This window comes from Rhodamnia argentea, chromosome 8, assembly GCF_020921035.1.
Source record: "Rhodamnia argentea isolate NSW1041297 chromosome 8, ASM2092103v1, whole genome shotgun sequence".
NCBI lineage: Eukaryota > Viridiplantae > Streptophyta > Magnoliopsida > Myrtales > Myrtaceae > Rhodamnia > Rhodamnia argentea.
This window is the reverse complement of record NC_063157.1, coordinates 8,206,008-8,229,999: the sequence shown is the minus strand read 5'-3', so window position 1 is coordinate 8,229,999 and position 23,992 is coordinate 8,206,008. Positions and strand designations below refer to the sequence as shown.

At 37.7% G+C, this 23,992-nt stretch overlaps 2 protein-coding genes and 1 pseudogene across 2 annotated transcripts; all 3 read left to right on the top strand.

Annotated features, from left to right (window-relative positions):
- LOC115736700 lies at positions 1–23,737 on the top strand (annotated as a pseudogene).
- LOC115736702 (ras-related protein Rab2BV-like) lies at positions 329–1,644 on the top strand. The gene is made up of 2 exons (XM_048284273.1): positions 329–502; positions 1,051–1,644. The coding sequence occupies exons 1-2, from the start codon at positions 329–331 to the stop codon at positions 1,537–1,539; spliced, it is 663 nt and encodes a 220-aa protein (XP_048140230.1). The 3' UTR covers positions 1,540–1,644.
- LOC115736701 (ras-related protein Rab11C-like) lies at positions 16,147–18,002 on the top strand. Its single transcript, XM_030668528.2, has 3 exons — positions 16,147–16,332; positions 16,498–16,693; positions 17,480–18,002. The coding sequence occupies exons 2-3, from the start codon at positions 16,529–16,531 to the stop codon at positions 17,966–17,968; spliced, it is 654 nt and encodes a 217-aa protein (XP_030524388.1). The 5' UTR covers positions 16,147–16,332; positions 16,498–16,528; the 3' UTR covers positions 17,969–18,002.
- Positions 23,738–23,992: the final 255 nt, after the last annotated feature.

The window sequence follows — 23,992 nt, the reverse complement described above, 5'->3', positions numbered from 1 at the left end:
TCCGTCTTCTTCTTCAAGATTTCGAAAGAAAACCAGTTAGCTACGTCAATCAGCAACACTCGTTTCTGATCTTTTCCCTCCTCTTTCTGAGACGATAATCCTCTAAGATCCCTAGATTCCTTGCTGTTCACCCTCAGAATCATTTCCCATTTTTGATAAGGTGGGTTCTTTTACTTCATTGTCAGCGTTGTTCTCTCGCTTGCTCGCATACGCATGAATGTGCGAATCTTGGAGGTCTTTAAGCGCCTTTTTTTTTTTTTTTTAATCTGAGTTCGTTATCGAATGGATATGATAGGTTTGAGAGAGTTCAGAGGAGAGAAAACGTTACATGGCTGGAAATGTGAATATCGAGGGTGAGTCTGTGTCCAAGATCGTGTTGATTGGGGACGCCGGTGTCGGTAAATCCAACATTCTCGCGAGGTTCGCAAGACGTGAGCTTTGCGTGGAGTTCAGGCCCGAGTTCGCATCGGTGATGCTAAAGGCGAGAGCTCTACCAGACTTGGTTATCCGTTTGTTTGCATTGCTTCATTTCGAATTTAAACGCGTGTTACTTTCTAGCAGTCTTGGTTTGCCTCTGTTGTTCTGCTGGTTGCCGATCGTATGACCAAAACCAATTCTTGTTTTTTCGGTTAGATGATAGTCTGCCGGCACGTATTGAACGTCTGTCTTTCAGCTAGGGTTTAAACATGCGTGTCGCCATTGCATCAGATACTAGAATTGAGAGAGTGAAGTTGCTGGATTAATCTTTATATTAGGAATGTGAAAGTTCTTGATGAGGCGGCCGCAGCTATTATTCAGTAAGTTTCACCAGTGAAGGGAAAGCCATTTCCTTTTTTCTTGTGAAGAAAGAGCAGAACTGATGACCTAGTCTCATGTCGTCCCAACGGAGATTATCCTTTCTTTTGTACCATTGTGTGTTAACCATGTTCGCCCGTTCTCGTGATGGTGTATCCTTTTGCGACCTATTTCACTTTCGATGATCAGGGCCGCAGACATTCGGTGCGGTTGGATAGTCTTGATATACCATAAAAGAGATGTTCTTTGGCGCAGGTAGAAGGAAAGATGGTTAAGGTACAGATATGGGATACAGCCGGTCAAGAACGGTCCCGGGCCGTAACTAGTGCATACTATAGGGGAGCTGTTGGCGCGCTCCTTGTCTATGATATAACCAGGAGGGAAACTTTTGACAACATCCAGAGATGGCTTCGTCAACTGAGGGACCGTGCCGATTCTAACATTGTGATCATGCTGGCCGGTAATAAGTGTGACCTGAATCTCGTCAGAGCTGTGCAAAGGGAGGAAGGTGAGGCTTTGGCAAACACGGAGGGCCTTATGTTCCTGGAGACTTCCGCATTGGACGCGATGAACATCGAGAGGGCGTTCCAGGCAAGTTTGACCCAGATTAACCACATCAAGAGGCTAAGGGCATTAGCAGCTCAGGAAACTGCTGCCGCCGCTTCCCGTCGTGATCGAGGAACTACAATCAATGTTGCTGATGCATCAAGATTAAGAAATAGGATATGGTGTTGTTCCATTTGAAGGTGTTCATCATCAAGATTAACGTGGAAGGACGACTCAGCTAGTAGATTGCAAGCAGGGTCTTTTTCATTCTTTGGTGGTTTTTTTTTCACTGTAGCTGTAGAGTTGTTTACATGCCTTGGCATTGCTCATGGAATTTCTCCTCCTTTCTGTTGGAGACCAATCATATTCTACGGTCTTTAGGGTGCGTTCAATAACATCGATTCGTTGAGGCAAGAGCGCTTGATTGAACAGTCGCACCAATCCGCTACACCATATAGTAGTAAATTTTCGGTGTTGGAATCGATGCAACGCGGCTTATCCATGATGGAAGGTTCAAGAAAACGCTGTCTTTCACCTGTTGTTGGTGACTGCAAGGATGTTCAAAACATCAATTGATTTCCGTAGCGAAGTTGCTTCATTTCATCCTTGTGTCTCTCCGTTGAAGTGCTGCCTTTGGGCTTTCAGGCGTGCTTTCAATGGAGAAAAGATCCAATTGCTTGCTTTTTCATTAATTTCTATGCCACAGAGGTTTATATTTTCCTGATTTTTTGTACGATATTGCCCGGCGGTATCCCATCGATCTCTGACATAGTTAAAATGATCAGAAGCAGAGGAAAATAACATTGAAACTCCAAGGAGGAGTTAATGTTTTCGGGGAAAAGCCACCAAAAACTCTAAATTATGCTCGCTGTGATACATTTATCCAAAAATTTTCTTTGTGACACAAAAAATCCTAAATTTGTATGCATGTGACACATTTACCCAAACTTGTGCTCGAGTGACACATTTATCCTAAACTTTTTATTGTGACACTAAAAACTACAAACTTATATGCATGTGACACATTTATCCCAAATTTTGAGGTAAATGTGTCACATTGATATAAGTTTAAGATTTTTGAGGTCACAAAAAAATATTTTGAGGTAAATATGTCACACGGGTATAAGTTTAGGGTTTTCGATGTCACAAGAAAAAGTTTAGGGTAAATGTGTCACATGAGTAAAAGTTTGGGGTCTTTGGTGTCACAAAAATTTTTTTGAGGTAAATGTGTCACAGTTGACATAGTCCAGGATTTTTGGTGGTTTTTTTCCAATGTTTTCCAGTATCTCTATGCCATACATTTATGATCTATTGTAAAAGAGAAGTTATCTTTGCGTCATTTATACCTCTGTTAAAAGGGACACTCTGTAGCTTTGGATGAGTCGCTCGGGGAAAATTGTCAAAAAATTATAAACTTTTTGTACACTTGCCAATTCAATCATATACTTTTTCACATTTTGTCGATTCAGTCCTATTGGGTGGAAATCGCTTGACTTGGACGTCGGTCGTCGATCGTCCTACGTGGTACCGCCGGCGATAACGTGGCCATGTTTTAATAACAATTAGTATTTTTCTAATATATTTTCATTGTTACGGCTATATTCATCGATCCGTCCAAATGCTGAATAACAATGTCATCTTTTGGATCTCCAATCGGTTTTCTTTTTTCATAAGGCCCGAGAATTAACGCGTGATTATATACTCGAGTCATCTTAATCAATAGTATATTTCAACATAAGTCAAAGGTTTTTTGTTAAAGAAAAAAAAATGATTCAGTCAATTTTGCATTAAACATAATCTATCTGATTGAATTTAATTTTCTCATTAAATTCAAAATTTCTTCGTTAAAGAGAATTACTTGACATTTGTTAAATGACAAAATACGAGGATGTTGCAATTTCAAACGCACTAATGGACTTTCCAGACGGCCGGGCGTCCGCATCCGTGTCCTTAAAAAGAAGACCCCGTGGAGTTTCTCATGCCGGTATGAACAAATTGGCGCTACGCATCGGTTACCAACTTACCACATTGGATTCTAGCGACACCTTTTGGTTGAAGAAATTAGAGCGAATGTTGTGCTTTCATGAAGGAAAAATGTGATTTTAATGGATAAAAAATGCTCGGGAAATTGTCCAGTTAGTCATAAACCTATTTGCATGTCTGCCAATTTAACCCTAAATTTTTCAATTTAATCCAAAATCTTTGCACGAAATCCAACTTAGTCCTTCCGGACAATATTCGCTAGAAATCGTTGACGTGGCAAGCGTGCCACGTTTTTAGTTGGAAAATTTATAACTAAATTGAAAATTTTAAAAATTTAGGGCTGAATTAGCATCCCTACAATATATTTATGACCGATTGAATAATTTCCCATCGAGTGCCCAAACTTTAATAGTAAGAAAAGCTTGAACATCAAACGTTTTCCTCAATTGGACCAAAAAATAAATGTTTTCTTCAATATAACTCCATGGGTTGGAGACATTGTCGAAAAAATCGATGGAAGACTACTATTGAGTGAAAAAAACTGGGCTTTTAAAAGTCATTTTTGAAAATTTGAGGCTTCTAGAGCTTAAATTTGGAATTCGTTTTGGATTTTTTTTTTGTCGATTCAATTAACTTACTATTGGGTTTCATGGGGTTACGGTGGTCCGCCCATGTAGGCAACCACTCCCACTTCCCCCTCGAGATAATGCCAATGCAGTTATCATCAAGTTTAAACGTGAATATATCATGTTAATAAAACGTTGTCGGTTCCCATCTTCTATGTCTGTCAATTTTTGAGTATCGACATAGAACACAGAGAGAAAAAGGGACGACAAACTCCACTCTATTCTCCAACGTGTAATCAAAGTGACAAACCTCTCAAGACTACAAAGGCGACATCCAATCTATGGCTTATACGGTACGTCTCTAGTGCGATGTATTCATGAACGATCGGTGATTCAAGTTTTCTTTGGGCATGTTTTTCGCATGTGTTTCATTTAGAAACAAGTATTAAGTATCCATCACTTACGAAGAAGTTCTGAAAACATCCTAAACAAGGTGACAACACTAAGGCATTATATAACAATTTCCTTAATCCATTCACAACTAATATTTTATAAAATATTTATATACATCATGAATGGGAATAACATGAAAGGGAAATATTTACAATCTGACTAATTAATACCAAAGCAACACTATCAGATGGTATTATGCACATTAAAAATAGGAAAAGACTCAACAAGCTCCTTAGAAAACTTCTTGACCCTAGAAGGCATCCCTATAATGGCTCTTGCGATAGAAGCTGAATTTGTGGCACGCTTAGCAGTAGTACAAAAGGGTGTTTGGCTTAAGAGATGTTTGGATCTATGAGGTGTTGTTAAGGATGCTATAAGTTGAATTATTGATTAATTGTGATAGCGAAACATCAATAGCTTACAGTGAGGATCTATTGCAAGACCAAACTAATAGACATGAAGTATAATTTTGTCAAAGATATGATTATACGAAAAGATGTGAACGTACAATACATATCTACGCATAGAATAATAGCAGATCCTATAACGAAGTCAATTTTTAGAGATGTTTTTCTTGATCATGTGTTTACAAAGGGATTAGTTTCCTACATTGAAATATCTATGAGGGTCTAGAAGTTGGAATACGGGATATTCATATTTTTCAAAGTTTACAGTTAATGGTATTTGTTATCATTATTGATGCCTATAAGTTTATATGACATTTATGCATATTAATGCTTAGTGCATTATGTTGAGAATGTATGTTGGACAGATAAGAGATTAACCCACTCGCACAAGTAATCGCCTCTATTTACGGTGTGATAAATAGAGATAATACAATTTTAAACTCATTATCTAGGTGATAATTGAGGGCTCGAGCTTAAAGTATTGATGTCGCTTTAACAGAATGTTAAGATGATGAATTATTATTTAATCATGTCCGCAAGTGAAATAACCCGTATGTTTCACTTTATCTATCTTTATTGTTAGATGTGAGTTCTGATGAATACTTTTGAGTAGAGTAGATTTGTGAATTCAAGTTAAACATTGGATATGTTTGAGCTATTATCTGTACAATATTAAGTGGAAAAACATATACTCCATAGGGAGGAGAAAATACTGTTATATGTATTTCATAATACATATGCAAGAGATGACCAATGAGAGTTGGCAAAAGTTTTGATCTTAATTTTTAAGCCGAGTGTGACACTCGAGGATATTTATTCCTCACATTATGCCCTCGCGATTCTTACTTATTCTCAAAATTTCTATTTAGTATCTGCTATCTTAGGGTGTTACTAATGGTCACAAAATTGATTTGATCTAATAAGACATTTTTAGAAAAGCGATCTAAATTGAGATTGAGAGATTTAAGGGAAAATGAAGATCGATTTGGGCTTCAAGTCACATGATAGTTGTTTATTCACAAACCGATCAATTATGATTATTTTATGTGATCATAATTGTGAATACAATGTATCATACTTAAAAGAGATCGAGAGAGCTATGTATGTGACTAATCAATCTAGGATACAACATATGAAAATCTACTCTTGATTATGTCCAATTTGAAGCTGTTATATACTCCCAAAGGATGTATGACAACAAACTCTCTGAGTATACTTTTATGACGGGTTATTTGTTGATATGAACCTTGCAAAGAAAATAGAGTTATGTTTAGCAAATAATCCGTCTGACTAGATAGAGTTATGATTAGCAAAGAAGCTCTCGGAGTATTCCGGTCGGACGCATTCTGCCTGGTGGGAAATGTTGGGTTTCATGGGGGTTATGGTGGTACACCCATATAGACAACCACTCTCCCTTCTCCCGAGAGATAAATGACAAGGCAGGTATCATCAAGTTTATACGTGAAGATGTCACGTTAATAAAACGTCGTCGGTTCTCATCTTCTTTGTCTGTCAATTTTTTAGTATTGACATAGAACACAGAGAGAAAAAAGGACGACAAATACCACGCCATTTTCCAATGCGTAATCAAAGTGACGAACCTTTCAAGATTGCAAAAGCGACATCTATGGTACATCCCTCGTGTGATGTATTCGTGAACAATCTATGATTCAAGTTTGCTTTGGGCATGTTTTCCGCATGGATTTCGTTTAGAAACAAGGATTAAGTATCCATCACTTATGAATAAGTTCTGAAAACATCCTAAACAAGATGAATCTAAGCATCAAAGAAACCAAAGAACTTGAGGGGAAATAAAAAGTTAGTTTCGAGGAAGAGAGCCAAGTGATTGGCTCTCTGTGGTCCAATCTGCAACCGTATGTGGATTTAAGGTTGAGAAAATATTGGGTGAGTGATTGCAAATGCGACATCTATGGTATGTCTCTCGTGTGATGTATTCGTGAACAATCGATGATTCAAGTTTGCTTTGGGCATGTTTTCCGCATGGATTTCGTTTAGAAACAAGGATTAAGTATCCATCACTTATGAATAAGTTCTGAAAACATCCTAAACAAGATGAATCTAAGCATAAAAGAAACCAAAGAACTTGAGGGGAAATAAAAAGTTAGTTTTGAGGAAGAGAGCCAAGTGATTGGCTCTACGTGGTCCAATCTGCAACTGTATGTGGATTTAAGGTTGAGAAAATATTGGGTGAGTGAGATATTCCATGCTGGACTAGTAGAAAACCACTCATTGATCCACACGTAGCATATCGAGGCCCATCGGTTAGAATTTTCAAAAACACAGAAGCGAAACTCCCCGTTATCTCCCTCCATTATCTTTCCCTCTCCCAAGTTCATGATTATGTTTCTCTCTCTCCAAGTTCATGACTTGGTCTTTTCTCTCTCTAAGTTGGCCCCCTCGACCCGATCTTCGTTCGACGACAACACCAATCCCTCGACCAAAACCACGAGCGCCTCCTCACTCCCGGAACCCCTCTCTACTACCACCTCGTCTCTCTCCAAGTTCTATCTCCCTTCCTCGATTGTGCTTGTGATTTCAAAGCGAAAACTTCGCTTAGGCCGTTGCCTCCCGTTAGGGTTTTTCTTCCTCTACGTCGGATGAGTTCAGGTTAGGGGAAGCCGTTGCCTTGTGTTAGGTTTTTCGTCCTTTGGCCCGACGACCTTCAGGTTAGGGTTTTTTTTTTCCCTCTTTTATTGAGTTGAGACTGTTTGGAAGAAGTTTCGATGGGTGGTATTAAGTTGATATAAGTTTGGCTTATGAAATTGTGTGCATTTAATTGGCATTTGATTAGGTATTTTTTTTTATGGGATTGAGATTTTTTTTCCCGGTAATTTATTTGTTTTTAGTGCTACATTTGGTTGCCGTATGTTTTTTTTTTGGTACTGCATATTTTCTTGAATATGTGCTGTATAAGTGCGTTGCGTCTGATTTCTCATGCTGGAGAGCGACTTTCCAATAACGATAGAGATTTTTTTGTCTTTCTCATGTTGCGTTTGATTTCTAAAGATTGTGTTTTAAAAGTGTTTGTTTTGTATTTGATTAGGAGGAAATTATAGAATTATCTCTTTTAAAATCATTGCATCAACTAATTTGCATGTATAAAGTTATTCGATGGCTGAATTAGGTAATTCTTCACTAATACTATGTTAAACTTAATTTACTTTCTTAAATAACAATTTTCTTGTAAAAGTATTACGTTAATTACTTTTTGTCCATTTGGCTGTAGCATGAAACTTCCCATCTTGCACATGTAATGCGTGATTTGGAAAAAGGTTTTGAGTTTGCATTAAGGATGATTTTTTCAAATGAACTTGAAGCATATCATAAGTATGTGGCTATTCAGTTGACATAGGATTTGGAGCAATGAAGGGTAATACGGTTAAAAATAGAAAATGAGAAATAACAACGGACTTTTATGTGTAATAGTGAAGGGCATATTGCCAGCTTATCCGATCAAGAAAAGAAGAATAAGAGGTCTGAAGTTAAATATGAGTGTCTTGCTCATATCAAATTTAAGGTTGCTAATGGTGTCTGTGAGGTGATACAGTATGTTTCCGAACATAATCATCCATTTGTATCGGAAGATCAGAAGTATTCAATTAGACGCGGAAGAATAATAGTGAGGGACATATTGCCAGCTCATCCGATCAAGAAAAGAAGAATGAGAGGTGTGAAGTTAGATATGAGTGTCTTGCTCATATCAAATTTAAGGTTGATAATGGTGTCTATGAGGTAATATAGTATGTTTCCGAACATAATCATGCATTTGTATCGGAAGATCAGAAACATTTAATTAGATGAGGAAGAATAATATCCGATAGTTGATATGATTAAAGCATGCATTAAAGGAACTAGGATATATAAATACTTATCAAACAATGCAGGAGTTCGACAAAAAAAAAAAAAACGTAGGAGGGAGCAAAAACTTGGGGTTCATCCTACGTGATTCTCAGAATTATGCACAAAGAAATAAATCGAAGGGAAAAAGGCACCAAAAACCCTAAACTATGCCCATTGTGACACATTTATCCCAAACTTTTCTTTATGACATAAAAAACCCTAAATTTGTATTCATGTGACACATTTACCCCAAACTTGTGTCTATGCAACACATTTACCCCAAATTTTATGTTGTGATACCAAAAACCCCAAATTTGTAGGCATATGACATATTTATCCCAAATTTTGAGGTAAATGAGTCACACGGATACAAGTTTAGGATTTTTGATGTCACAAAAAAATAGTTTGGGGTAAATATGTCACATAGGTATAAGTTTAGGGTTTTCGGTGTCATAAGAAAAAGTTTGGGATAAATGTGCAACATGAGTAAAAGTTTGGGGTTTTTGATGTCACAAAAAAAAGTTTAGGGTAAATGTGTCACAATTGGCATAGTTTAGGATTTTTGGTGGTTTTTTCCCTAAATCGAATTATATAAATGGGGGAGATTGTCAAAATCTTTTGAATCATTTTCATTGTATGCAAATGCAAAACCCAATATTTTTCTATGTTGTACAGGTTGATCAAGAAGGTAGATTGACAAACTTATTTTGGAGAGATAGCTTGTCCAAATTTGATTATGATTGTTTCCGTGATGTGTTGGTGTTTGATACTACGTATAGTACCCACAAATATAACTTGATATGTGCACCTTTCATTGGGGTTAATTAGTACTAGAAGATTACTCTGTTCGGTTACACATTTTTGTTGGATGAGATTGCTAAATCATTTATTTGGTTATTTGAGGTGTTTTTGAAGTTTAGGGAAAATAAAGCTTCGAAAACCATGTTCACAGATTAAGGCCAAGTCATGGCAAAATCTATTAGAACGGTGTTCCCGAATACACAACACCGTTTATGCACTTGGCAGATCGAGAAAAATGCCAATCAAAACATTCCACATCTTTACCAACAGCCTGATTTTAAGGACAAGTATTTCTTATCGCTTATGTATAGATGTAGATCAAACGACGAATTTGAATTTACTTACAGGGAAATAAAAAAGGAATGGAGTACTTGGAATAACAGTTAGCTTCGAAGATTATATGAACTCAGACATAAGTGGAGTTCAACTTTTGATCGTGATATTTTTACATGTGGTATTCGATCAAGTCAAATGAGTGAGGGCACCAATAATGTCTTCCAACGTATGTTGCTAAAGACATTGACTCTTGTAGAATTTGTCCATTACTATAAAGAACAACTGAAACATATGAGAGAGTACAGTTCTCATGAGAAGCCCAAATTGCAGTTTAATAATGAGATCTTGACACAAGTTGTTCCATTGTATACTCGCACCATTTTTAAAAGGTTCGATGAATAATTTTTACAAACTCTCTTATTATAGATTTTAAGTACTACATTTGATATATAGGTTTGCGTATCTACTCTCAAGTGTGTTGGGAATCAATGTGAAAATCTTATCAGATTTAATGCTATAGACTTTTCAATTTCTTTCGAATGTAGATTATTGAATCAAAAGGGTGATTGTGTCTTCCTATACTTTGAAAAGATGGACGAATGGTGCTAAACAAGGGAATGTGAATGATGAATCTCATGAAATGTCACCATATCCATTTAAATTCAATCTTTTTTCCACGTTAATGCATGCAGCTTTTGAAGTGATGAGTATGGGATCCGAACATGTAACTACCATGGGAATAACGAGGAAGAACTTGCGAAAAACGAAGACTGAAATTTTATCTTACAAGTTAAGTGTAGTTTTGGAATGATGATGCTACTGACGATTGCAACAATGCGGCCTCTTTGTGAGAGATTTCAGTATTGGACCCCCTCCGAAGGAAAGAAAAGGGAACGAGTTATGGAAGACTCAAAAGCTCAAGTGAGGAAAAAAAAAGAAATCTAAGAAAGGAACGCCTCCAATGCAAATAGAAAGTCGAGGTGAGTGACATATTTTTCTAGTTAATATGATTAATTAAAATTTTTGCTTATACTACATGATGCCATTTAACATATTAATTATTTTGTAATGTAGAGTTGGATGTCCATGCAAAACATGATGAAATTCATTTCCCAGATTATTCGAGTAATTCGGATCAAATCCAAAGTGCCTTTTATCCTAGCAACATCGGTGGTCCTACCGCAAATCTAAATTTTCATAATCATGCGTGTCTCTCTTAGTCCTCCAATTATACTTACATTTTACTAATTTGTTTGAATTTTTATAAAGGTGCAACCACCATATATTATGCATCTGGGGATTATGAATGGGTTTTGCCCATTCCCTAGTAAGGTATTAATTGTTTGGTGTATTAACTTATGTCTTATCTATATTGCTTCTATCGACATAAGGAGAGCTTAATTTAGTTACATTCTACTAATGAGGTCTTTATTTTTGTGTAGATGCAATCGCCCTACATCATGTCACTAGGGATTATGAATGGATTTTCTCCGTTCACTAGTCGGGTGCTTATTATGAAAATCATTTTAGATCCAAGTGTTATTTCTTCTTTTTGTTACTATTGTAATAAATATTGTTAATGGTTTCTCTTGGATAAATGTTGGAGTATCAAAATAGATCTCATGGAACCATCTTGGGTTAGGTACGACTTGCCTTTTGTTGATGAGAATTATTTGAGACATATTTATCTAAATGTTGATTAGTGAAAGGTAAATATATTTGGTTTTCCTTTGTACAGGGGTCATCAAACTCTTTTCAACATCCTGGGATGAATGAACCGAACAATTCCGAAGGTACATTGATTTCATTCCATTGAATACCATCTTTAGCTCGTTTGTCTTTTGCCAGGTAAATTTCAAGGGCACCAAGCTTACTATGCTTTGACACTACTACATTAGCATGCTTTTTCTTTCTCTTTATTTTTACAATCCATTAGAAGTGATCTTTTCACTCAACAATCAAACTTCTGACTTTGAGTAAAGAGACACCTGTGCATCTGGAAAATGCAAAAACAAAAGAATATGTTAGAAGTGGCTGCAACGAACTTTAGTCGGTAGTCATAAAAGAATATGGTAGTTTGAGCTATTTCTTGCTAGGTAATCATGTGGTGGAATTTATGTTTATTGACATGAACGGTCCTGTGTATGATTCTTTAACGATTGCTTCCAACTTCTCCAATCCCATGGGCTTACACCACATGCATTACATTGATCATAGGTTTTCAATGAAATTAGCTCCAGGGAGATGGAGAAGATAAACTTCTTCAACAATACACCGACAAGTTACGTCTTCGTGGCTGTGCTCACTTGCACTGTTGTCTTTCAACTCATGATTAGTTCAAAACTGGGAATATTTGTAAACACATCCTCTAAGCTTGCAAGTGGTTTGTCAGCATTTTACTTGAGTTTTCTAGGCATGCCAACTGTACTTTTTGGTACTGTAAAGCTTCTGAAGCTTCCAAAGTTAGGGCTCAAGTTGCTGCATAACTATGAGTTTTGATATTCAATCTCCGGCTTTCATGAATGACAGTATTTTTTAACGAGACTGTCGGTCTTATGCAATTGCCGACAGTGGACTATTATATGAACTCGAAGGTCCAATGATAACTTGCAATGTGACAGCCCAAAGTGGACCAACGTAAGACTGCACTAACGAGGAACGTTGAATCCAAACGTGACTTGTTTTCTAATGACTATGTTCCTCCCTTTTTTTGCCATGAGATACGTTTTGGGGCTCACATGGTCTACTTGCTTGACATTATTCAATTTTAGTATGCCTGTCTTTACTTTTTTATCCGTAAAGTTGAAGGAGCAATTTTGGGTAGGACCATGGAATAATCTTACCGGAAATCTCGAACAAGATTCCTCAGCTAGATAAATCCTTGTTTAAAAAACTCCCACCGAATCCTGCTCTTGGTCAAAAGAAAGGGACTACCAAATTGCCAAAACAAAAACTGATAATTTTTCACTCAACCAAAGAAGCTTGGCACTGGTTTTTCTCTGTCCATAGCCCAAGCCACCGATTGCAAAAAGAGATGCCAGATTGCCGTAATCCAAAATAGAGAATGCATACGCTGAGCAGTAAAAATTTGGAGCCAACACAACATAGTGTTTGATTCAAGATAGCTTTTTCTGGACAAGTAGACAAAAAAAAAAAACAAATAATAGAGAAACAAAAAAAGCACCTCCATCCTTACCCAAAAAAAAAAAAAAGCACCTCCAACTAGTGAGACATTTAAATGGTGCACATTATGCCTCGATCCCTGCACTTTCTCATCGATGTTTTGAGTTATTCTTTCCAATGCTCTATTGTTTCTCATATCATCATCTTCAAATATTGCTTGTAGGCAAACACCAAGAAAAGAAGTCATGTTTTATCCTTAGAACATAATAGAGCTTCTGTTGGGTTCTTGTAGATTCCAAAAATCTCACGACAGCACGCTTACAAGTACTCTCATTCACGTTGGATGAAGATATCATGTACTTGCAAGATAACAATTTTTTACTCGTTGGCTTGTTAAGATGAAAATACAAGTACGACTATGAAATCCTTCAATTAAAAAAGTAACTCTCACCAATATGTACTAAGATAAGAAAATAGCTATTCGTCAAGAACCTACAAGAAGATCAAGGAACCAAAACGAGTATTACACTAATACTTAATTAAACAAGAATTGTCAAGGAAAATGATATTTAACCAATTTATAAGAATAATTCACAATCATGTTGCACATTGTTTATAGACTAATAACCATTACCAAAACTATCACCTATCTCAAAGAAGAACCAGAGAACCGGGTCAAATCTAATTCTGTCCTGGATCACGAGTATTTTTTTTTTTTTTTTGCTAGACTTGTGCTTAAACTTGTGCCCTATCCCGTTCTAACCAGACAACACCGCACAGCAAAATCACATAAAGCATTAAGCTGTCGAATCAATTTCCGACTAAATATGAACAAGATTCCATGCTCCTACTTTAAGGTGGCACCCCCATGGTTAAGCTGTCATGGAGTCCAATGATGAACCATGAAGAAAACTAATAACCAATAACAACGAAAGCAAACAAAACTAGCATGGTAGTTTGGTTAGCCTGCGTAGACAAATCAAGAAAGAGCGTAAAACCTGGTATGCCATACTAGGTCACTTATGAGAGGACTGCGAACAATCACTTTTCCCCAGAAATAGTTTGTTAAATTGGACTCAGAACAAAGATAAGTTTTCCCGTATTCATCTTTAATGGCATGAGAAAAGATCTCCAAATATGTCTTTGGAGTACATATCTCATTATAATCCTAATACGATAAAACAACTGAGCCCGAGCATATTGAATAAAAAAAATAGTAGTAATTTTGCGATAAACTATTCATACGGATGGGGTTATATAATCTCTATCGCTATTGGGAAGTCTCTCTCCAGCATGAGAAATCAGACACAGCGCACTTGTATAGCACACATTCAAGAAAATATGCAGTACCAAAAATAGCATACGGTGACCAAATGCAGAATTAAAAACAAATAAATCACCAGCAAACAAAAATCTCAATCCAGTAAAAAAATACCTAATCGGATGGTAATTAAACGCACATAGCTCCATATGCCGAACTTTATCAACTGAATGCTGCCTATTGAACTTTTTCCAAACAGTCTCAACTCAATGAAAGAGGGAAAAAAACCCTAACCTGAAGGTCGTCGGGCCGGAGGAGAAAAAACTTAACATGAGGCGGCGGCTTCCCCTAACCCGAACTCGTCCAACACGGAGGAAGAAAATCTAATCGGAGCCGATGGCTTAAGCGAAGTTTTCACTTCGGAATCGCGGGCATAATCGAGGAAGGGAGATAGAACTTGGAGAGAGACAGGGTGGTAGTAGAGAGGGGCTCCGGGACGGCAGAGGAGGCGCTTGTAGTTTTGGTCAAGCGACTGGTGTTGTTGTCGAGCGAAGATTTGGTTGAGGGAGCCAACTTGGAGAGAGAGGGGAGGGGGGGGGCAAGTCAAGAACTTGGAGAGAGAGAAACAGAGTCGTGAACTTGGAAGAGGGAGAGATAATGGAGGGAGATAACGGAAAGTTCCGCCTTTGTGTTTTTGAATATTTTGACTGGTGGGGCCCGACATGCCACATGTGGACCTATAAGTAGTTTTCTACTAATCTAGCGTGGAGTATCTCACTCACCCAATATTTCCTTGATTAAGGGGTGGGCCTTTAGGAGATTAAGTAGTTGCTCATCCCAACTGAATTGACCTGCAGACCAGTGTTAACGTTGATGCTTCCTTCATAGATGGATTAGTGGATGACGCCATAGCTGTTATATGCAGAGATCATACAGGCACAATTATCATGGACTTTGCTAAATCGGTGAAGGTTTCATATGTTTCTCAAGCCGAAAACCTAGCGTTCCTTGAAGCACTCCAAGTTATAGCGTTGAATGAAGACAACAGAACTGCAAGCATGACTGTGGAGTCTAATCATGTGGATCTAGTAGAAGTTATGATAAGTGGGTCTGCAGATCAATTCAGTTGGGAGGAGTGACTACTTATTGTGGACTATCTTAATCAACTAAAGGCCCACCTCTTAATCCGCATAGCCCCTTGTCCGGGTGATTTGGTGTTGTAAATCCCAGTACACTGACCTTTTCCTTAGAACTAGACTATGATGTGAATTTGAAGTCTTTTTTATCATATTAGATATGAGCTATAACTATGACAATTGTTTGATTTGCACTGTGATGTAAAAGAATTCTCAGCGACTTCTCGAATGTGATACACTTATTTAACTATTTAGATAAAAAGTGATTTCGCCAGATAAGGTTAAATATTATTAATAGATCAATTTATTGATTTTATGGCCCCAAAGCCACTGATTTTATTCTTATCATATTGTTTTGGTCAAAGTTGCTAAGCTGCCTCTTTCAAGAGAAGGCATTTTATAAGATGAATGCATTATTCGGTAGTGAGATACGCGATCAATCAAAAGTGAGATACGCGAATTGTGTCAAACGGAATGAGATTCATAACACGCGGACAATGCCAATTGATCTAATTGAAAGGTATATTTTCCTCTTGCAGGGTACAACTATCATCCTTGATATGTCCCATCTCCAATCACTTTCTTTTTATAAGTTCCAAGAATTTACTTGTGATCGTATCGTGTCATCTTCAATCAATAGTATAATATACCAATATAATCGTAAAGCATTTTTTTTTTGTTATAAAAAATGGGTTCGTTCACATTAATTTTGTGTTAATCATATTCAATCCGGTTGACTTCTATTCTTGTCATTGAATTCAAAGATTTTTGTCAAAAAGTTAGAAATCAAAATGTTAAGCATTTTTAATAGGACTATGGAACACTCGTTAATGAAATTCAAATTGAAATTGTGTTTTTCCATGCTATGGATTGCCGCCTGGCTAGTGGCTATTTAAGCTTGGCCGTTTTGAAAAACTACCGCTCATAGGTATCTTTCTTCCGTCTTCTTCAAGATTTCTAAAGAAAACCAGTTAGCAACGTCAATCAGCAACACTCGTTTCTATTCTTTTTCCTCCTCTTTCTGAGACGATAATCCTCTAAGATCCTCCGATTCCTTACCGTTCACCCTCTGAATCATTTCCCATTTCTGATTTCCTCACTCGAACCATCCCTTCTTCTCGAAGGTATGTTCGTTTACTTCACATTCAGCTTCATTCGTCGTTTATGCCTAGGGTTTCAAGATCGTCCATGTCTTTTTTCGCTTGCTTGCATACGCACGAATGGGCGAACCTTGGAGGTCTTGAAGTGCTTTTTTTATCTGAATCCGTTATCGAATGTTTATATGACAGGTTTGAGAGAGTTCGGAGAGGAGAAAAGGATATGGCCGAAAATGCGAATGTCGAGTGTGACTGCATGTTCAAGATCGTGTTGATTGGGGACGCCGGTGTCGGTAAATCCAACATTCTCGCTAGGTTCACTAGAAATGAGTTTTGCATGGAGTTCAGGCCCAACATTGGTTTCGAGTTCGCATCGATGATGCTACAGGTGATAGCTCTACCGGACTTGACTACCCGTTTGTTTGCATTGCTTCCTTTCAATCTAAACGTGCCACTTTTCATCAGTCTTGGTTTGCCTGTGTTGTTCCGCTGGTCGCCAATTGTACGATCCAAACCTGTTCGTCTTTTTTCAGTTATATGATCATCTGTCGGCACGTATTCGATATCTATCTTTCAGCTAAGGTTGGAACATCGTGTCACCATTGTCGTTTCAAAGACGACATCAGACACTTGAGTCGAGAGAGCGAAGTGGTTGGATTAATCTTTGTATTAGGAATGTGAAAGTTCTTGATGAGGCTGTTGCTATTATTCAAACGACATTGCCAAGATCCGAAGACTACTACAATTTCAATGGTGTTATTAACTGTCTTCCATTTTACAGTGAAATAAAAAGAAGGTGGTGTGTAGATTTCAGAGTAACTCTCATTTAACAGCTCTGCCTTTCTTTCAATTAGGTTAAGCATGCTTTGGTTATATCTAGATTAGCTATCATCATGTACTCAGTGAAGTGGGAAAGCACATTTCCATTTTTCTTGTGAAGAAAGCCCAGAACTGATGACCTAGCTAGTCTCATGTCATCCCGATGGAGATTATCCTTTCTTTTGTACTATTGTGTGTTAACCATGTTCCTTCATTCTTGTGATAGTGCGTCACATGTTATTGCGACCTATTTCACTTTTGATGATCAGGGTTGCAGACATTCGGTGCAAAGTCGATAGTCTTCTGATTCTGAGATGGTCTTGATATACCATAAACGAGATGTTCTTCGGTGCAGGTGGAAGGAAAGATGGTTAAGGTACAGATATGGGATACAGCCGGTCAAGAACGGTCCCGGGCCGTAACTAGTGCATACTATAGGGGAGTGGTTGGCGCGCTCCTTGTCTACGATATAACCAGGAGGGAAACTTTTGACAACATCCAGAGATGGCTTCGTCAACTGAGGGACCGTGCCGATTCTAACATTGTGATCATGCTGGCCGGTAATAAGTGTGACCTGAATCACGTTAGAGCTGTGCAAAGGGAGGAAGGTGAGGCTTTGGCAAACGTAGAGGGCCTTCTGTTCCTAGAGACTTCCGCATTAGATGCGACGAACATCGAGAGAGCGTTCCAGGCAATTTTGACCCAGATTAACCATATCAAGAGGCTAAGGGCATTAGCAGCTCGTGAAACTGTTGCCGCTGCTTCCCCTCGTGATCGAGGAACCACAATCAATGTTGCTGATGCATCAGGATTAAGAAATAGGATATGGTGTTGTTCCATTTGAAGGTGCCCGCCATCAAGATTAACACGGAAGGACTTCTCAGCTACTAGATTACAAGCAGGGTCATTTTATTCTTTGTTCTTTTTCCCCCGCAGCTGATAGAGTCGTCGACACGCCTTGCCATTGCTCATGGAATTTCTCCTCCTTTCTATTGAAGACCAATCACATTCTACGGTGTTTAAGATGCATTCAATAATACCGATTCGTTGGGGCAAGAACGCTTGATTGAACAGTCGCACCACCCGCAATACCATATAGTAGTAAATTTTCGATGTTGACATATTTAACATGGCTCCAAACATTCATTAGCAAGATCTAAATTTAAATCGCATTTTTTCTGATAGAATAGTTAAAATATTAAATCACGTATTTATCTAATAACTTAAGTTTTTAGAACACTTGACAGTGATCCCACAAAAATCTTGCATGATATGAAGATCTAACAGAGAGGGAGGAGGAGTGATAGAGTAATTTAAATATTAAACCATGCACTAATGTAACAGCTTAAACTTTTAGGAAGTTTGACAATGGTCCCACAAAAATCTTATATGGTATTAGAGCAAGAACTCGTGAGTTCAAATCTTTTATATGCCCCCATTTACCTCAACAATTAAATATTTTCACCCTTAGTACTAGGCAACTTCAAATCAATCATACGATCTTGCCTCCCCTTCGGGCTCTATATGCGTGAGACAGAGTGATGGAATAATACGATCCTGCCTCCCCTTCGGGCTCTATATGCATCAGAGAGAGTGATGGAATAATACGATCCTGCCTCCCCTTCGGGCTCTATATGCATGAGAGAGAGTGATGGAATAACTAAAAAAATTTAGAATAGTTGATTCTAATTTTACAAAATTTCACAGTTAGCGGTGATTCCATAAAATCTCACATTTTCATGATGGGAATTGTTACCTGGCTATTTAAGCTTGGTCTTTTCAAAATGTCCCCTCCCATAGTTTCTGATTTACGTGACAAAACAATTGATGGTTAAAATAGGGGATCGTGAGAGTTAGGTTCTCGATAGTATTTGGGGATTTCATAAAAGATTAGTTGATTATGGGACAGCCTCGGCCATATATCTTGCATGTAGGTGGCGTTCAAGGTAAAATATTGAAGAATTTTCAACTTAGGAAGAGGAAGTCGCCCGTTTAAACATGATCAATTATTTGCGAACTGCTCTAGGTTCAGAGTTAAATCTAACAGGTGAAGGTCCTAACTTAAGCAGTTCGTAGAATTTTGCAGGGTGTTCAACGGACTCTTCAGATGGCCGAGTGCTTTTGCCCGAGTCCTTAGAAAGAAGACACCATTAACATTTTCGTGCCCCTTTGAACAAATTGACTCTAAACATCAGTTACCACATCGGATTCTAGCGTTACCTTTGGTGTTTGTTTTTGTGTGTGTGTGGAAATCAATATATTTTTAATGTTGAATTAGGATCAACTAGGACAGAAATAAAGCATTGGGTTGAACTCTTCATTGGTATTGTGATTTAATGGCTAAAAAGTGCTAGGGAAATTGTTCATTTAGTCTCTTTTTATTTGTCAAAAAATTGTTCAATTAGTCATAAACCTATTTGTGAGGACGTCAATTTAGTCCTAAACTTTTCGATTTTATCAATTTGATCATAAACTTTTACGTGGAATCCAATGTAGTCCTCTCGGCCAATTTTCTCTAGAAATCACTATTGTGACTATGTGTCGCGTTGGACGGTTGGCGATGATTGGATTGCTACCTTAGCGATTTCCGACAAAAATTAATAGGAAGTGCTACATTGAAATTCCGTGCAAAGGTTAATGACTAAATTAAAAAAATTGAAAAGTTTAGGATTGAATTAGTTTTCTAACCATTTATGTACCACTTATTGGGTAATTTTCTAGAAAGTTTCCAAACTTTAATAGCTAAAAAAGCTTGAACATCAAATGTTTTCCTCAATTGGAGAAAAAAAAAAGTTTTCCTCAATATCACTCCTTGGGCTAGAGATATGGTGAAAAAATTGATCGAAGGCCACTATTGAGTGAAAAAAAAAATTAGGCTTTTAAGGTTTCGTTCTTTTTGCGGAAAATGATGTGAATCTGGAAAATATTTTCCAAAAAAGCATTTTCCAAGAAATTGTCGTTATTTTGCAGTGTAAGGCCGAAACCTAAAATGATTTGAAAAATATTTGTGTTGTTCGGTATGAAGAATCGAATTTGATTTTCCTCGATGCACTCCTTTCAATGAACTTTTATTTTATTATCATTTATTTATTTTTTATTTTTTCCCTCTTCTTTGACTAGTCGTCGGCCACCGACCGTAGGCAAGCTCGAGACTTGCCACTTTACCGGTGGCAGGCAACTAGTGTAAGAAGAAGGGAAAAGGGAAAAAAATAAAAAATAAAAATAATAAAAATAAAACATAGATAATGAAAATGCAAAATAATTAAATAAAAAAAAAAGAAATGTGAAAGAGTGGAGGAAGCACAGATGAGGGAAATTTTTTTTCACTTCTCAAAAAGAGGAAATCAATTTTCTCACTTTTGAATGTGCTTTTTCTATGAGAGGAAAACATTTTCCTTAACCCGTTTATTTTCTGTGAAACAAACGTTGGAAAATCTGAAAAATATTTTTTTGAAAGTTATTTTTTGCGACACAAATGGAGCCAAAAGGTCCTTTTTGAAATCCGGGGGCTTCTAGAGCTTAAATTTGGAATTCGTTCTGCATTTGTTGTAGTAAATCCCAGTGCAATGACTTTTTCCTTAGAATTAGACTATGATGTGAATTTGAAGTCGTTTTATCATTTCAGTTATAAGCTACAACTATAACAATTATTTGATTTGCAATGCGATGTGAAATAATTCTCAGCGATTACTCGAATGTGATGCACTTATTTAACTATTTAGATATAAAAAAAATCGTCCCATGTGGTTATACATTATTATGGATCAATTGATTTATGGCCCCAAAAATCACTTTGTTCTTATCATATTGTTTTGGTCGAAGTTGCTAGGCTGCCTATTTCAAGAAAAAGGTATTTTTTAGAGAAACTTACCAAAAAAGTCATAAATCTATTATAATTGTGCCAATTCGGTTCATCCAGCCAATTTTGGCCGGCCAGCACTGACGTGAACGCCAGCCAACGACATAATATTATAATTATCTTTTTTTTTTCTCCCCTCTTCTCCTTCCTTTGGCCAGTAAGAAGAAGAAGAGAGAAGAGAAAAAAAATAAGAAAGAAAAAGAAAATAAAAAATTCCAAAATATAAATTAATATTAAAATATTATGTCGTCGATCAGCTGCCGCCGGCCAGCCAAAATTGGCAAGATAGATTGAATTGACATAATTGCAAAAGGTTTTGGACTGAATTGGCCAAAAAAAAAGTTTATGACTGAATTGACATAATTACAATAGGTTTATGACTTTTTTGGTAATTTTCCCGTATTTTATTTGATGGATTCATTATTTGGTAGTGGCACATTATATAAACCATCAATCAAAAGTGAGATACGCGCATTGCGCAAAGTAGGATGAAATTCATAAGATGTGGACAATTCGTATCAATCTAATTTAAACGTATCTTTTCCTCTGTTAAGGTACAACTATCATCATCTATCCGTCCATGTCTTATCACTTTCTTTTTTATAAGGTTCGAGAATTAACATGTGATCGTATTGTGTAATCTTCAAACAATAGTAGACTAAGCCAATATAATCGTAAATCTTGTTTTTTTTCTCATAAAACATGGATTCGTTCGCGTTATTTTTGTGTTAATCATATTCTATCCGATTGGATTCAAAGTTTTGTCATTAAATTTATACACTTTTGTCAAAAAGTGTTACCCGACATTTGTTAAACAATCAAATTAAAAAATATTGCAACTTTCCACGAATTTTCAATGACTGGTGATAAACGCAGCTCATTTCTCAGAAATCAAATACGGAGCATTTTAATACGGTTTTGGAACACTCGTTAATAAAATTCAAATCGAAATTGTATTTTTTTTTTTATTCGATGGATTGCCGCCAGGCTATCGGCTATTTAAGCTTGGCCGTTTTGAAAAAATCACCTCTCGCACAGTTATCTTTCTTCCGTCTTCTTCAAGATTTCGAAAGCGAACCAGTTAGCAACGTCAATCATCAACACTCGTTTCTGATCTTTTTCCTCCTCTTTCTGAGGCGATAATCCTCTAAGATCCTTCAATTCCTTACTGTTCACCCTCGGAATCATTTCCCATTTTCGATTCCCTCACTCCGAGCATCCCCTCTTCGGAGGTGCGGTCTTTTACTTCATTGTCAGCTTCGTTCGTCGTTCATGCCTAGGGTTTCAAGATCCGCCATGTCTTTTTTCGCTTGCTTGCATGGGCATGAATGTGTGAATCTTGGAGGTCTTTAAGTGGTTCTTTTTTTTTTTTTTTAAATCTGAGTTTGTTATCTAATGGATATGATAGGTTTGCGGGAGCTCGGAGAGGAGAAAAGGTTATGGCCGAAAATGTGAATATCGAGGGTGACTCTGTGTCCAAGATCGTGTTGATTGGCGACGCCAGTGTCGGTAAATCCAACATTCTCGCAAGGTTCGCTAGAACTGAGTTTTGCATGGAGTTCAGGCCCAATGTTGGTTTCGAGTTCGCATTGATGATGCTCGAGGCGAGAGCTCTACCAGACTTGGTTATCCGTTTGTTTGCATTGCTTCATTTCGATTTAAACGTGTGTTCTATCCGTCTTGGTTTGCCTCTGTTGTTCTGCTGGTTCGTATGATCAAAACCAATTCTTGTGTTTTCGGTAAGAAGATAATCCTCGGCATGTATTGAACATCTCTCTTTCAGCTAGGGTTGAAACATGCGCGTCGCTATTGCATCAGACACTTGAATTGAGAGAGTGAAGTTGTTGGATTAATCTTTATATTAGGAATGTGAAAGTTCTTGATGAGGCTGCTGCTATTATTCAATAAGTTTCACCAGTCAAGTGAAAGCCATTTCGTTTCTTCTTGTGAAGAAAGCCTAGAACTGATGACATAGTCGCATGCGTCCCTACGGAGATTATCCTTTCTTTTGTACCATTGTGTGCTAACCATGTACCTCCATTCTTGTGATGGTGCATCATATGTTCTTGCCATCTATTTCACTTTCGATGATCAGGGTTGCAGACATTCGGTGCAAAGTCGATAGTCTTGTTGTTTTGAGATAGTCTTGGTATACCCATAAAGGAGATTTCTTCGGCGCAGGTGGAAGGAAAGATGGTTAAGGTACATGTATGAGATACAGCTGGTCAAGAACTGTCCCGGGCCGTAACTAGTGCATAATATAGGGGAGCTGTTGGGGCGCTTCTTGCCTATGGTGTAACCGGGAGGGAAACTTTTCGCAATGTCCAGAGATGGCTTCGTCCACTGAGGGACTGCCGATTTTAACATCGTGATCATGCTGGCTGGTAACAAGTGTGACCTAAATCACGTCAGAGCTGTGCAAAGGGAGGAAGGTGAGGCTTTGGCAGACACGGAGGGCCTTCTGTTCCTGGAGACTTCTGCATTGGATGCGACGAACATCGAGAGGGCATTCCAGGCGATTTTGACCCAGATTAACCACAACAAGAGGCTACGGGCGTTAGCGGCTTGGGAACCTGCTGCCTTTGCTGCTTCCCGTCGTGATCGAGGAACTACAATCAATGTTGCTGATGCATCAGGATTAAGAAATAGGATATGATGTTGTTCCATTTGAAGGTGTCCGTCGTCAAGATTACCACAGAAGGACTTCTCGGCTAGTAGATTACGAGTAGGGTCTTTTCATTCTTTGGTTTTTTTTTTTCCACAAGGTGTAGAGTTGTTTACATGCATTGGCATTGCTCATGGAATTTCTCCTCCTTTCAGTTGGAGACCAATCATTTTCCACGATCTTTAGAATGCATTTGGTAACATCGATTCGTTGAGGCAAGAACGTTTGATTGAGCCGTCGCACCACCCACCACACCAACACCATATAGCGGTAAATTTTCGGTGTTTGCACCCGCGCAACGCAACTCATCCGTGATGCAAGGTTCAAGAAAAAGCTGTCTTTCA